The sequence below is a fragment of the Cricetulus griseus genome (assembly GCF_003668045.3).
Source record: "Cricetulus griseus strain 17A/GY chromosome 1 unlocalized genomic scaffold, alternate assembly CriGri-PICRH-1.0 chr1_0, whole genome shotgun sequence".
NCBI lineage: Eukaryota > Metazoa > Chordata > Mammalia > Rodentia > Cricetidae > Cricetulus > Cricetulus griseus.
In genome coordinates this window covers 232,624,350-232,637,558 of record NW_023276806.1, presented here as the reverse complement: position 1 = coordinate 232,637,558, position 13,209 = coordinate 232,624,350, and the positions used below count along the sequence as shown (strand labels likewise).

Below are 13,209 nucleotides of genomic sequence, written 5' to 3'. Positions count from 1 at the left end.
GGGGGACATGGACAGGGAGAAGTTTGATTAATTTCGAGCTAGTTTCTTATTTGTTAATTTCCTTCCAGTTCAGCAGGATTATTTAAACAAATTACAGACATTGCTGTCCCCTTCTTCCCCACAGGACTGTGGCCCTCTCAGGGAGGGTCCTGGCTCCCTTTTCTACCATGGCTATTTAAGGGTGACCTGGGGCAGGAATGGAGGCTTTGTCATCTCATCTGTTTCTCATTAGAAGAGGCTGGCGAGGCTGGATGCGGTCACAGCCTAGGGGCTGCCCCAAGCCCACCCTTAGTTCTCTTCCAGCCTGCTGCCACCTGGCCACTGCCTTTTGACTCTCACCTACCCACCTGCTTGAACAACACCCCTTCCCCTGCTTCTGAGTTCTCTTGCTGTCTCCTGCTGGGACATGGGAAATTATGATCTCAATCTCTCTCTCCCTCCCTCCCTCCCTCCCTTCCTCCCTCCCTCCCTCCCTCCCTCTCTTCCCTCCTTTTCTCCTTCTCTACCTCCTCCTCTAGGAATTGAACCCAGGACCTTGCTCATGCTAGGCAAGTGCTCTGCCATTGAGCTAAGTCCCCTACACAAGCAAGCAATCCCTTACCCCTAAGCTATAGGACTCTTGTTTTTTGAGACAGGAGATGACTGTGTAGCTCAGGCTGGCCTCAAACACACGATGCGCCTGTCTCAGCCTGAGTGCTGGGATTCCAGTCACTATATTCAGCTCTTGCTCTCCTGTGATTATCTCCTGAAACTGACCACTGTATGTTGTCACCGGGAGGCCTTGCTGTGCCTGCTGTGCCCGGCAGGCCCTCTAAGCTAGCTCTGCTTCTTGAGCTGACCTCAGGGACCCCTCTCAAACTGTGTGACAATTTTGGGGCTTGTAGGGTGAAAAGGGCTCCCTCTGCAGGACGGTGGCCTCATAGCACGGGCCAGGCCTGGGTGTGGAGCCTGTGTGCACCACCTAAATGATTAGGACAAGACTCTGACGTGCTGGTGGCCCTCGTGGACTTGGCGGGAGGCCAGGTGGCGGGACCGTGCATCTGCATTTGGTGTGTTGATTTCAGCAGCAGCTGCCATGGCAGTAGGGTTATCAGGGGAGATAGCAGCGGCCGGCTGGCTGCAGCAGGGCAGGTCGCCAGGACGGGCCTGCCATGAAGCTGTGTTGCTTGACTTGGGTGGTGACCTCTGGACCCATGTGGTGCCATGGGAAAGGGCTGCACAGGATCTTCATGAGTAAGTCCCTTTGTGGGCACATCCTGGCACGCTACCAAGTCCCAGGATCTGGGGCATGGCGGGCATGTGGAATGTGGAGGCAGAATTGAGTGGCCCCTGTGGAGGTCTCTGCAGCAAGGGGTTGGCGGCCATGGTCTGGGGACGCCCACTCCATATGTACCCGTTGCTGGCTGCGGAAGCAGTGTCCCTGGCATTCCTGGGCTGAGGACCCTTGGTGGATGCCTCCTTCTCAGGTTCCACGAGGTTCAGAGGTGACAGAGACTCAAGCTTATTCCCCGTGGAGGTGGCAGATTTTGCTGGCATATAGCATAGAAGTCCAGGTGGCTCAGCTGCTCACCACCTGAGTGACATTAAACACGACCCTGCACCCCTTGGAGGGATGGGGCCAGCACCTGTCACCTTTGGAGGGCTGGCAGCAGCGAGTGTTGATGACAGAATGAGTCTGGGTAAGGAAGGCCAAAGGCATGGATGCCCTGAGGGCACATGGCGGTGGAGGCCAGAAGAACCCACATGGGAGTGAGTCCTCCCTTCCACCGTGTGACCTCAGGGATTGAACAGGTTGTCAGCCCCACACAGGCGCCTTTACTCACTAAACCGTCTTGTGGACCCTGTATAAACTTTTCTCTTGCCGGACCTACTTAGGAGAAGCCGTAAAGTGGTCTGCTGCTGAACACACCTGCTCAGCTGTTATTCATGGTCCTGGTCTACATCCTGGGGCTATGGAAGGCGGAGAGAGGCAGACAAAATGGCTCTCTTCAGGGTCTGGCATTCCAGACGGGAGGCATCCAGTCTACAAACCCGAGCAAAGTGTGTACTGTCACAAGGGGGTCAGAGGGAACTCAGGTAAAAGGCCTGAGGATGTTAGAAAGCCCAGAGCTGGGGAGCATGGTGGAGAGAGAGATCAGGTCTGGACAGATTCCTTGGGGCCTGCTGAGCTCCTGAGGACGGAGAAACTGAGCTAACTTGGGGTTTTGTTATGTCCTTCTAGCTGTAGGTGGGCATGCAGGTGTTTGAGGGGGTGAGTGGGGAGGGGTCTGAGTGGCAGGGCCACTCAGAATTAGGCCAGCAACACCTGGTGGGAAGTCAGGTTTGGGCAATGAGGCAGACTCAGGGTCTTGATGCTGCTTTGGCCTGAACAGCAGGAAGGACACAGTGACTGTTCTGAGGCCTGGCAGCTCCTGCTCCGGCCCGCAGGGTCTGACACATCACTGGTGTCCCCAGGGGAGGTCAGCTGGGTGGGATCAAGGTTCATCTGAAGGGTGAACATAGAGGCAGGCAGTATGTGTGTGCTCTGAGCCCTGGGGTGCAGGGCTGAGGCAGGAAAAGGAGGCTGTGTGCGACCAAGCAAGAAGACCACACAATTCAAATGCCATGGTGAGGACAAGCACCACAATGGAAGCCAGTTTGGGGAGGGCTGCTGGGGGCTCCAGTGGGGCTGCTATGACACAGGTGGCCCCTGCTGGGCACGCCACACCGTGCCTGTGTGCTTTTTCCTGCTTCTGGCTGCCCCCCTTCTCCCAGACAAACCCCAGAGTCCCAGTGGGGCTTCCTCTTGGCTGCCTGGCAGGTCTGAATATGGCCTGGCTGTGGATATAAATCACAGGAAGTGTTGGCGGTGTGACTTTTATCATCTCGTGTGTTCAATGATGTTAATACACCCCATTATATCATCTTATATTAATATGTGCAGTCCATCTCACACACATGCACACAGCGCATCTGCCTGACTTGGGAGAGTGGTGGGCAGACAGTGGCTCATTTCCTTGAAGGCCAGCCATGCCCCCATCACTTGCACTCTGTTGCTAAGTGGACCTCGGGGTATCTGTGCAATGGCAACCACTCTGGGCATTGAACCAAAAGGTCCTCCTGGCCCTGCCCCAATTCCTGCAGCCTATGGTGGGTCACCAGGCTTGGGAGAGGTTTTCGTGAGTCCCTGCTTACTGTAGAGCCCCCCTCTCCCCCCTCCGCCCCGTTCTGGCTGAGAGCCAGGCAGATCATTAAATTCTCACTAAACAGGGCAGGTGCAATGGTATGAAGCAGACTGCTAGCCGAGGTGCATGGGAGCCCTGGTTCAGGCTGCCTCTCAGCCCAGAGACAGTGTGAGTGAGGGGCGGGGAGCTGTGTGTGAACACAGGACAGTGCCAGGTAGGGGCCGGGGCCTGAGAACACTCAGGAGAAGCCAGACAGACCTGGGTTCAAATCCTGTCTTAGAATTCGATGTCTGATCTCAGGACATATTTGAAAATGAAGTAACAAACAGTGGTCCTATCGTGTGAAGATGAAAGGGGGACAGTCCCTGGGGGCAGACACCGGGACAGGTTGGTTTTCAGTGTATCACAAATGCTCGGACTTGGTCAGCACAAACACCCTCCATTGCTCACCTGTTCACAGGGCTGCCAGGGTCTGTGCAGCCAGCATTGTCTCCCGGTCCCTTCCTCTGGCTCTTCCGGTTCCCTCACTCCTAGCACAGGTTCTGGAGTCCTGAGGCCACCGGGCTGGTCTAGTGTGACCTGGGTGAGCCCTTCCTCTTCTCTAAGCTAGGCGAGGCCTTCTTTCTTCTGTTTGTATTGAGGATTAAAACAAGAGAGAAGAGCGGGCCTGCATTCTGCCATCTGCACCCAGACAGGACAATGGCTGCGACATCTAGGGCCTCCCCCCTCCCCAGCTTCTATTCCACCCATCCTTCCGCACGTCTCTCACCGTGGCCCTCCACAAATGCCTGATTCTCTTCATGTGCCCATTTCACAAACAAGAAGACTGAGGCTCCGTGAGATGGCGACCTGAAATGGCTCAGTTACCTACCGACCTGCATCTTACTTCTGGGAGCTTGGTTTGAGCTCCTTGCACATTAGCACAGGAGCTGTGGCCCTGGGGTGCCAAGCTTGGCTCCAGGCCTCCCCAGCCAGGCCTCCGCTGCCACCCGCCTCCCCCAAGATTGCCACTGACAAGGTGGCACAGTCAGCACGCGAGCCTGCTAAAGTGAGTGTAATTTATTGATCTACATTTTGCTTATGAAGTAGGACAGTGCTGATTTGAGGATCTTGTTTGCTCTCGGCCCAGGGCCCGCTCCCCACCCGCCCGAACACTCTTATCTGTCTCCAGGCCCTGCCTCCAGCGCACCAGTGAGGCTCCTTTGTCAGCCGATGCCAGGCGAGCCCTCCTCCCTGTGCACCCCATTCTTCTCCAGCTCCCAGCCTCCTGGTGGGGGTGTGTGCCGGGCTCTGGTGAAAACACGTACTGCTTAAAAGGGCAGGCAAGGACTGAGCACGCGCCTTCCGGGATGTGTCTGTCCAGGGCCCGTCGCCTGTGCTGCCTGGTTCCCTCCAGGAAAACAATCCAGAACAGGAAATTAATCCAAGTGCCAGTTTCCTGTCTCGATAGGATGCCGGGCAGCCAGAGTGGAGGCAGGGGTGTGGGATAGGGTGTCACTGTGGAATCAGAGAGACAAGGTCCACCCGGGCCCTGCAGGCAAGGGGTATCCTGGGGTGGGCAGTAGCCATGTCCTCATATGGGTGATGCCATAGGAAGGCACTTACTGCAGACGTGTCAGCTGGCCCTGGCTTGGGCATCAGGCAGGGTGAGGACTCAGAGGCAGACTGGCTCTGCCACAGATGGGGACTAAGGGCAGGCATACCCGCCCCATAGAGGGTATCCAGCAGCAGAGATGACCAGTGCAAAGGCCTGGAGGCACAGTGTACCCCAGCAATCAAGGTACAGAGGGAGTCTGGCTTGGTGGGAACTGCTGGGAGGCCAGGGCAGATGTATGAGAGATGGGGTCAGAGTCACACGTGTGAAAATATTCCAGATTGGTTACTCTGATAGACGATCGTGCACTGAGCTAAAAAGGGCGCTGCATGGGTACCTGGCTTGGCTCACAGAGGAAGACCGCTGGGCATTCTTTGGAATACGGGCTTGAGGCCCATCTGAGCACTCAGCACCCCAGTGTCAGGGTTTCTCTGTGTAGCCCTGGCTGTCCTGGAACTCACTCTATAGTCCAGACTGGCCTTGAACTCCCAGAGATCCATCTCCTTTGGCTTCCCAAGTGCTGGGATTAAAGGCTATGGATGGTGTCAACCCTTGCCTAGCCATTTCCTCAGTATGTTACTGTGGGGGTTTGGATGTAAATGGTCCCAATAGGCTCATGTATTTGGATACTTGGTGGAACTATCTGAGAAGGACTAGGAGGTGAAGACTTGTTGGAGTAGACATGTCACTGGAGGCGGGCTTTGACATTTTAAAAGCCCAAGCTATAAACCAGGTGGTGATGGCACACCCTTTTAATCCTAGCACTTGGGAGGCAGAGGCAGGTGGAGCTCTGAGTTCGAGGCCAGCCTGGTCTACAGAGTAGTCAGGTTTACACAGGGAAACCCTGTCTCAAAATGCCACCTCCAAAAGCCCAACCCATTCCCAGTTAGCTCTCTGCCTCATGCTTTGGGATCTCAGCTACTGTTCCAGCCAGCATCATGCTGGCCTGTCTGCTGCCATGCTCACTGCTGAGATAGTTACGGACTCGCCCTCTGAAACTGTGAGCCCCTAAATAAACCCCTCTCTAGGCTGCCTTGGTCATGGTGTCTTACCACAGCAATGGAAAAGCAACAAAGATGGTTCCCACAGGTGACTTGGGCTGGGCTGGGAGGGACAGTGTTCTGGTAACAGCTGCTGTCCTGGCCTGTGGGACACTGGCAGCTGTAGAGGTGCTTACACACAGCTGCCAGACCTGTGTCCTAGAGTTCAGTCACAGGCAGGAGCCCCTCTGGCAGTCTGGGGGTGGGGTGATGCCGGTGATCCTAATTAAAAGCTCAGATCCAAATGGCTCGATGATGGAATTTCTAATTAAATCAATTTCATCTCGTCTGGGAAGCAGAGGTTTGCATACGATAAGCATGAAATTAATAATTACGTTTAGGAATTAGCTGCTGCTCAAAGCAGGCCATTTGTATAGCCCTCTGGGGCCCGGGGCTTGCCTCACCCTGTCCTTTGTGTTAGAGACAGATGGACCACTTCAGCACATAGAATGCTGGGCAGTAGAGGTGCAGCACACGGAGACACAGCTTCTCTCTGCTGCACCCACGCTCTGCCTGGTGGCAGCTACAGACAGCTACTTGCCACGGAGGCTATGGGAACCCTCGGCTTCTATTTAATTGTATTAATTAATTTTTAGTTTTTTTTATGTTACTGCATGTATGTCTGTATACTACATGTCTGCAGTGCCCATGGAGGCCAGAGAGAGGGTTGTATCCCCTGAGTTACAGGCAGTTGTGAGCTGCCGTGTGGGTGCTGGGAACTGGGCCTGGCTCCTCTGGAAGAGCAGCCACGTGCTCTTAATTGCTGAGCCGTCTTTCCAGCTCCAGCCTCAGATTCTCCACATGCCTGCATGTTCTGTGTGTGGATGCATGTGTGTAGGCACACTCTATACAGAGCAGACTGAGGTTTCTGCATAGCAGTTATTCGTATAGGTTCTGGAGCAAGCCTCTTTGGGTTCAAATCCTGCCCCAGCCAGTCAAGAGCTGTGTGACCTTAGATCAGTAACTTAACCTTTCTGCATTGTTTTAGATAAATGAAGATTAAATAGGTCCTCTTGCCTAGTGTAAAATCGAGGGTGTTAAGCTTAGAAGCCTACTTAGGACAGTAGGTGTGTAGTAGGCATCTAATCAGGGTTGGTTCTGACGGTGTCCATGAGCTGTGTGCACCTGAAGGAATCTGGTTCAGTCTAGTGTGTCCCCTACAGCCCGAGAAGGGTGATAACCTGACACATTCAAGTTCTGAGGTTGAGAGCCATTGCTAATGTCTGAGAGTCAGAGCACTGTGTCACTGTTGACTGCGCCAGTCAGCACCAGTGAGCAATGTTTTGGTCACAACCATTCTGAAAACCTCTGGGATGTGAAGAACACATGCTTAGTAATTGCTAAGCCACACATCCTGTGGATTGGTTAGTCCTTTGTCCAGTCTCGAGAGCCACACCAGGCTGGAACCTTACTGGTGACCGTAGCAGGGGATTACATATACCATGGAGTGTCTCCCGCCCGCAATGACATGCTCAGGCCCAGAGGCAACATGCAATGCCTGCTGCCAACTCAGTAAGCAGGATGTGTCATGTGACCCTGCCAACCACAGGGTCACAAAGGTGAGAGCTGGCACTGTGGGCAGTGACCGGGGGAGTGGCACCGGGCATTAGGTACCTGTGTGTTCATTGCTTAAGCAATTGTCTCTCTCTTGGGCTGGGCTCAGCTTCCCTGAGGTCTCTCTGAGTTCATGGCAGGTAAAGCACACAGCAGGTGCTCAGGAAGCCATTACTGAGTGAGTTAATGAAGAGGCCACCAGGGTGTGCAAAGAGGTGAGGAGGCCAAGAGTGTGGGAGCTGGTTGGTGGCCATGGCAGCCACAGAGGCAAAGGAGCCTCTTGGGCCTTGTGGGCAAAATTTACTTTCTATGACACTGTGGCAGTTTGAAAATTCTCACATGTGCTCCCAGTCACAGCAGGGATACTCTGTAGGCTCCAGAGGAGAGAGAGGCAGCTGTGTGATGCAGATTATGGTTCCAGGAGCAGAGGAAGGCCAGGATGCTGTGGAGTTTTCGTTGAGAGCTGAGCTGGGAGCTTTGTGCTCTGGGCCTGGCTCACAAGACAGGACGCTCCTTGAACAGAAGCCAGGCAGAGTCACCTGATGGACCCAGCCAGGGCAGGCAGGGGGTGTAACCAGGCCCAGAGTGGCCAGATGCTTGGGCTGGCCTTTGTTTGTGGAGGTGGTTGCTGTGAAGCGATGATTGACAGGGCAGGTTGTGGGGGTAGCCATTCAGGTGGGTGCAGCCTCAGTTCCCCAGGTTTGTGGGAAGCAGCTGGGCCCCAGGAGGCTTTGATATGTGTGGCTTCTGAAGGTAAAGGCCTAGCATGTGGTCCTGGAGGCTAGGGTCAGTCATCTCCCCACCTGAAGCCTACTCTGATCCCTCCAAAGACTGCCAGGTACCAGGACTGTTCCTTGGTGATTGGGGGTTCTCAACCTGTGGGTCATGATCCCTTTGGGGCCTGGAGAAAAGGGGCAGAAGACTGTCCTTCCTGTCAGGTGGCCCTTGAAAGATCTGTGGTAAGGGTCTTGCATGGCTGTGGCACACCAGGTCACGTGTTGCTTCAGAGACTGTGGGAGTGTACTCTGTGACCCTCTGGGACACTGGTGGCTGCTTCCCTGGGCCTGATTCTGACACTTCGGAGTCTTTCTTTTGGGCCTGAGCAGTGGTGTGTTGAGCCCCACTGTGTCCTGGCCAGGGTCAGCTTGCCTAGACTTCTGGGAGAGAGCAGATGGTAGCCTGTAGTCCTAAGGACACATAGGCACCCCAATACAGGTACTAGGCAGATCACTCCCTCGAATACAGCCAGCGGTGGCTTCCTAGAATTTACCCCGACCTTACCCTGGTAGGGGCCTTACACCCCTCCCTCACACCTGCCTCCTCTTTTCCCTTTTCCCTTCTGATTTTCTTTTGAGGCAGCATCTCACTATATGGCCCAGACTAGCCCGGAACGCATGTCAGTCCTTCTGCCTGTGCCTCTCAAGTGCTAGGTCTTCTAGAGGCCTCCATTCCCAGGTCCTCCTGCTCCAGATCTTCTCAGTCTGTCGCTGCCCTGGCTAGGCAGGAGACCTGGGGATGCACGCGGCGGGGGGCGGGGTCCACTGGCCTAGCATCACTCTGCAGGCTGCAGTGAAGTGGCTGTGTGCAAGGGGGAAGTGTGAAGGCGTGTGCCATCCCCATGTGCTCAGACAACTTGGCACGTGTTCTGGAACACGCATGCATGCACAGATGCACTGGGATTCCTGCTTGATTGTTGCTGAAGCCCAGAAGCAGCTTTTAATCTTCTTGTGGCATGGACCCCCTCATCATTCCAAGAGTGTAGAGAGAGCAGAGGGAGAGATTTTCAGAGCTCGCCTGGGGCCAGCATCAGATACACTATGTGTCGCCCCAGCTAAGTGGCATTGGCCACAAGGACCCCCTGCCTTCTCTCCTGTCTTCTAGGGGGCAGGGGTGTCCACCAGCTCAGGGCTGGATACCCCCCACCTTTGCATCCTTCTGGTGGCACTGAACAACAGGTGACCAAAACAGGGACACCTGATGCTGTGGCGGGCTGAGGGGAGCTTGGAGGCGCCCGGAGGGCTGACCGGAAGAGGTGAAGTCAGTTGTGTATGAAACAGTCCATGGGCTATGACTTCCTTCAGGACCCTGGGAGTGGAAATGGATTGTTGAGCCTGGTGGCTGTGATGCATGTCCCTGTCCCCAGAGTATGGCAGGAGCTGCTCCTCAGCTTCCAAAACAGAGCTAACCTCACCAGTGGGTGTCTTGAGTACCGCCAGGGTTGGGGAGGTTGAGGAAGTGGCAGGAGTCCTTCTGGGCTGCCATTTTGAGAAGTGACATCTCTGAGGAGAATACTAATTGAGCATCCTTCCCCTTCCCAGTCAAACGGAGGGAGCTAAGGGTGAGGGCACACAGCCCCGTGAATCAGCACTCCTGAATCAGCTGGCGTGGCAGACTCTAAGACAGGTCCCCTTGCCCTGCAGTGCCCCTGCCCCTCTCCCCCCAGGCTGGGGCAGTGGGAGGGAAGGAGCCTCAGAAAGCAGTAAGCACTGGAGGATGTCTCCCTGACAGTGGTGGGCTGTGGAGGGAGCTGGGGTGAGCTCAGGTAGAGCTCCTGTCTGGGAGGCAAAAGGAAGGCGGGCGTGGGGATGTAGGCCAGGGGATGGCGGCATAGCAGCGCTGCAGAGCCACAGGCCTGCTGGGGGGGGGGGGCGTCCCAGGGCTCCTCATGTTACCAGCAGCTCCCAGCTGCCCATTCTGTAACCGCTGGAGCCTCAGGTCTGGGGAGGAGAAGGAACTGCTCAGCTCTACCAGCCAGAGAGCAGGAGTGGACTTGAACCCCAAACTTTAGTCTGAAACCTTTCCTAGCGGGAACTTCAGAACCTGGGAGAAGGAACTGGTCCCAGGTTGGTGTCTGTCCCAGGGCCTCCGGGACTTCGGGGCAGTAAAGCCTGGCTTTCCTGCTGTATACCAAGCAGGGTCCCCATGCTGACCCCCCATTTTGTGGGACCTGTCCTGGCATTCTACGGGGTCTTCTCTGGATGAGGGGCAGAGTGGAAGGGGTGACTGTGGGTGGGGAGCAGCTGCTCCATTCATTCATTTGTCCACCAGTCTGTGTCCCTCTTACCCCTAGATCCCCCAGATCAGCTACGCCTCCACAGCCCCTGACTTGAGTGACAACAGCCGCTATGACTTCTTTTCCCGTGTGGTGCCCTCGGACACGTACCAGGCCCAGGCCATGGTGGATATCGTCCGGGCCCTCAAGTGGAACTATGTGTCCACGCTGGCCTCAGAAGGCAGCTATGGCGAGAGCGGTGTGGAGGCCTTTATCCAGAAGTCCCGAGAGAATGGTGAGTACTGCGGGGGATGGGTTCTTGGTTCTTTCTTGAGCTGAGTTTGTTTGGTGCCCCCTCCAACTCCAAGATGCTGTATGCTCCTGCCATGGGTGAAGACCGTGAGGGACATCTGTGGACAGCTCTGTCCTTACATGGGCAGGGAGAGGGGCCACCGAGAGGACTATTTAAGTGGGATCGGGAGCCCTGTTGCATGGGTGATTAGCAGGAGGCTTAAGCAGGGATGTCTGAAGGGGGCTGGAGGCTGCTGGGCTGCCCTCCACAGTGGGTGGGCTGTGTCACCGAGCTGCTGTCATACCCACTGAGCAGATAGCTCGTCTCACTTGTCCCTGTAATGGGTACTCCAGAGGCTCCAGTTGTAAGCCACTGGTACAGCAAGAGTTAACATCTGGATAGGGATTCCAGCAACCAGTAGGGTCCTGAAGGGGTGATGGTGACTGCAGGAGGGTCCTGAGGTGATAAGCAGACCCCTGGGCTGGAGGACTCTGAGTCCTGTGGCTTCCTAGGGTCCCCTGAGTAGAGTGCAGGAGAGGCCCTGGTGCCCAGGCAGCCTCCTCCTGCCGGCTCTAAGTAGCTCACCGCTGCGCTCGACCTTGGCCAGTGGATATTTATACCTGCAGGGCCCAGACCTCTAATTGCTTTTCCTAAAACTGCAGAGTGGCCAGAGGTTGGTGGTGGTGATGCCCTGCAGGCATAATCCTGCTACAATCTCTGATAAGCCCTTTAATTGTAGTGGGAAAGCTGCCTGGGTGCCACTCTGTGCTGTGGGTGTCTGTAATCCCAGGGTTGCCCCTGCCCTGAACAAGGGACCTATTGAAGGCACAGGCTCTGTCCTCCATGGGACTCAGGACCAGGTGCTGCTCCGGGCAAGACAGAGGCTTAGTCAATGTTTAACCTACCGCTGGGGGACCTGGGCTCCATCATGTGTTGCACTTGCTGGGTGGCCCCAGCCTCTGTGGAGAGTATTGCCATCTATATGAGGGGCTGGGCCTCAGGAGTCACCCAGTAACTCACACCTCGTCACACAGAACAGAGGGGCAGGTGTGGGCTTTGTGTCCTGTCTGCTTTGTTTTCTGCCCCCGATGTCCCCGTGCTGGGGTCCTGGGCAGCTGGGGTGTGACACATGTGAGCACATGTGCATGGCCTGTGGGCACAGGAGAAGCCGGTGTGTGTGTTCAGCTGGAGGCTGGGCTTGAAGTGCTTTCTCAAGACCTAGTCAGGTGCTGGGAATGGGGAGAATAGTCTAGAAAAGATGCTTAGAAGGGACCTCAAAGTCTAGAAAAACAAGAAAGCTGGTTTGATGCTGGCTCCGCCCTCCTGTCTGACAAGGAGCCCTTCAAATGGCCTCCTCTCCACACTGACCTGTGCCTCTGAGGTCACCTCTCCACCATGGCCTTCGATTCTCCGTTACCTGAGACCACCTCACCACTGTGTACCCCACCCAGCTCTGATGCTGAATGGTGTTTGATTTGGAGGGCAGCTGTTGGGGGGGAGGGAAGGGAAGGAGGCAGGGAGGGAGGGAGAAGGGAGGAGTGGGAGAACTCTCCAGCAGGCCAAATTGAAATCAGAATTGAACACTGGGAGAAAGAGGCCTCGGCACCTTATAGCCTAATCCCCAAGAAAGATTAAAGATGTTTTTGGCCGTATATTGTATTGATTTGTTCTCTGAAGTCTAAGTCATCTGGGAGTTGGTGGGAGGCTTGAGAGGAGCAGGAGATAGGGAGGAGAGAGGCGTTGCTTTTGGTCACAGGCTGGGACTTCTCATTGCGGTGGTGAGTATGTCAGGCCTCTGCCCTGTATATGCTCTGGGTCCTCAAAATGGTTATTTTCCATTTCAAAGAGAAAGAGACAGACCAGAGAGGGCAAGTGGCCTTCCCAAGGCCACACAGCCAGATTGGAGATGCTGGGACAGGAGCTGGATCAGCTTTGTCCTATGGTGGAGAATGTTGTTCTGACAGCCCCATGACACCCTCACCATGCTTGGGGTGACCCCAGGGTCAATGGAGCCCAGCCTGTGGCAGTCACCTCCCCACCTGCACCGTGACCATTATAATCCTTCCCCACATTGTTTAATCATACATAGACAGTGGTTTAAGACTACTTAGGCCCATCTCCCTCAGAGGAGGGCTGGGAAGGACTGAAGGCTGCAGGAGTGGACACCCAGAGGGACACAGGAGTGGACACCCAGAGGGACACAGGAGTGGACACCCAGAGGGACACAGGAGTGGACACCCAGAGGACACAGGAGTGGACACCCAGAGGGACACAGGAGTGGACACCCAGAGGGACACAGGAGTGGACACCCAGAGGGACACAGGAGTGGACACCCAGAGAGACACAGGAGTGGACACCCAGAGAGACACAGGAGTGGACACCCAGAGGGACACAGGAGTGGACACCCAGAGGGACACAGGAGTGGACACCCAGAGGGACACAGGAGTGGACACCCAGAGAGACACAGGAGTGGACACCCAGAGGGACACAGGAGTGGACACTCAGAGGACACAGGAGTGGACACCCAGAGGGACACAGGAGTGGACACCCAGAGGGACACAGGAGTGGACACT

The 13,209-nt window shown here is 55.5% G+C and overlaps 1 protein-coding gene across 2 annotated transcripts in view; it reads left to right on the top strand.

The window, feature by feature from the left end:
* Positions 1 to 13,209, top strand: part of Grm4 (glutamate metabotropic receptor 4) — a 72,241-nt gene that overhangs the window by 19,618 nt on the left and 39,414 nt on the right. For both annotated transcript variants that reach the window (XM_035451649.1, XM_035451648.1), the window contains exon 2: positions 10,423 to 10,639. In XM_035451649.1, the coding sequence (XP_035307540.1) occupies positions 10,423 to 10,639 (217 nt within the window). The remainder of the gene's footprint in view (positions 1 to 10,422; positions 10,640 to 13,209) is intronic.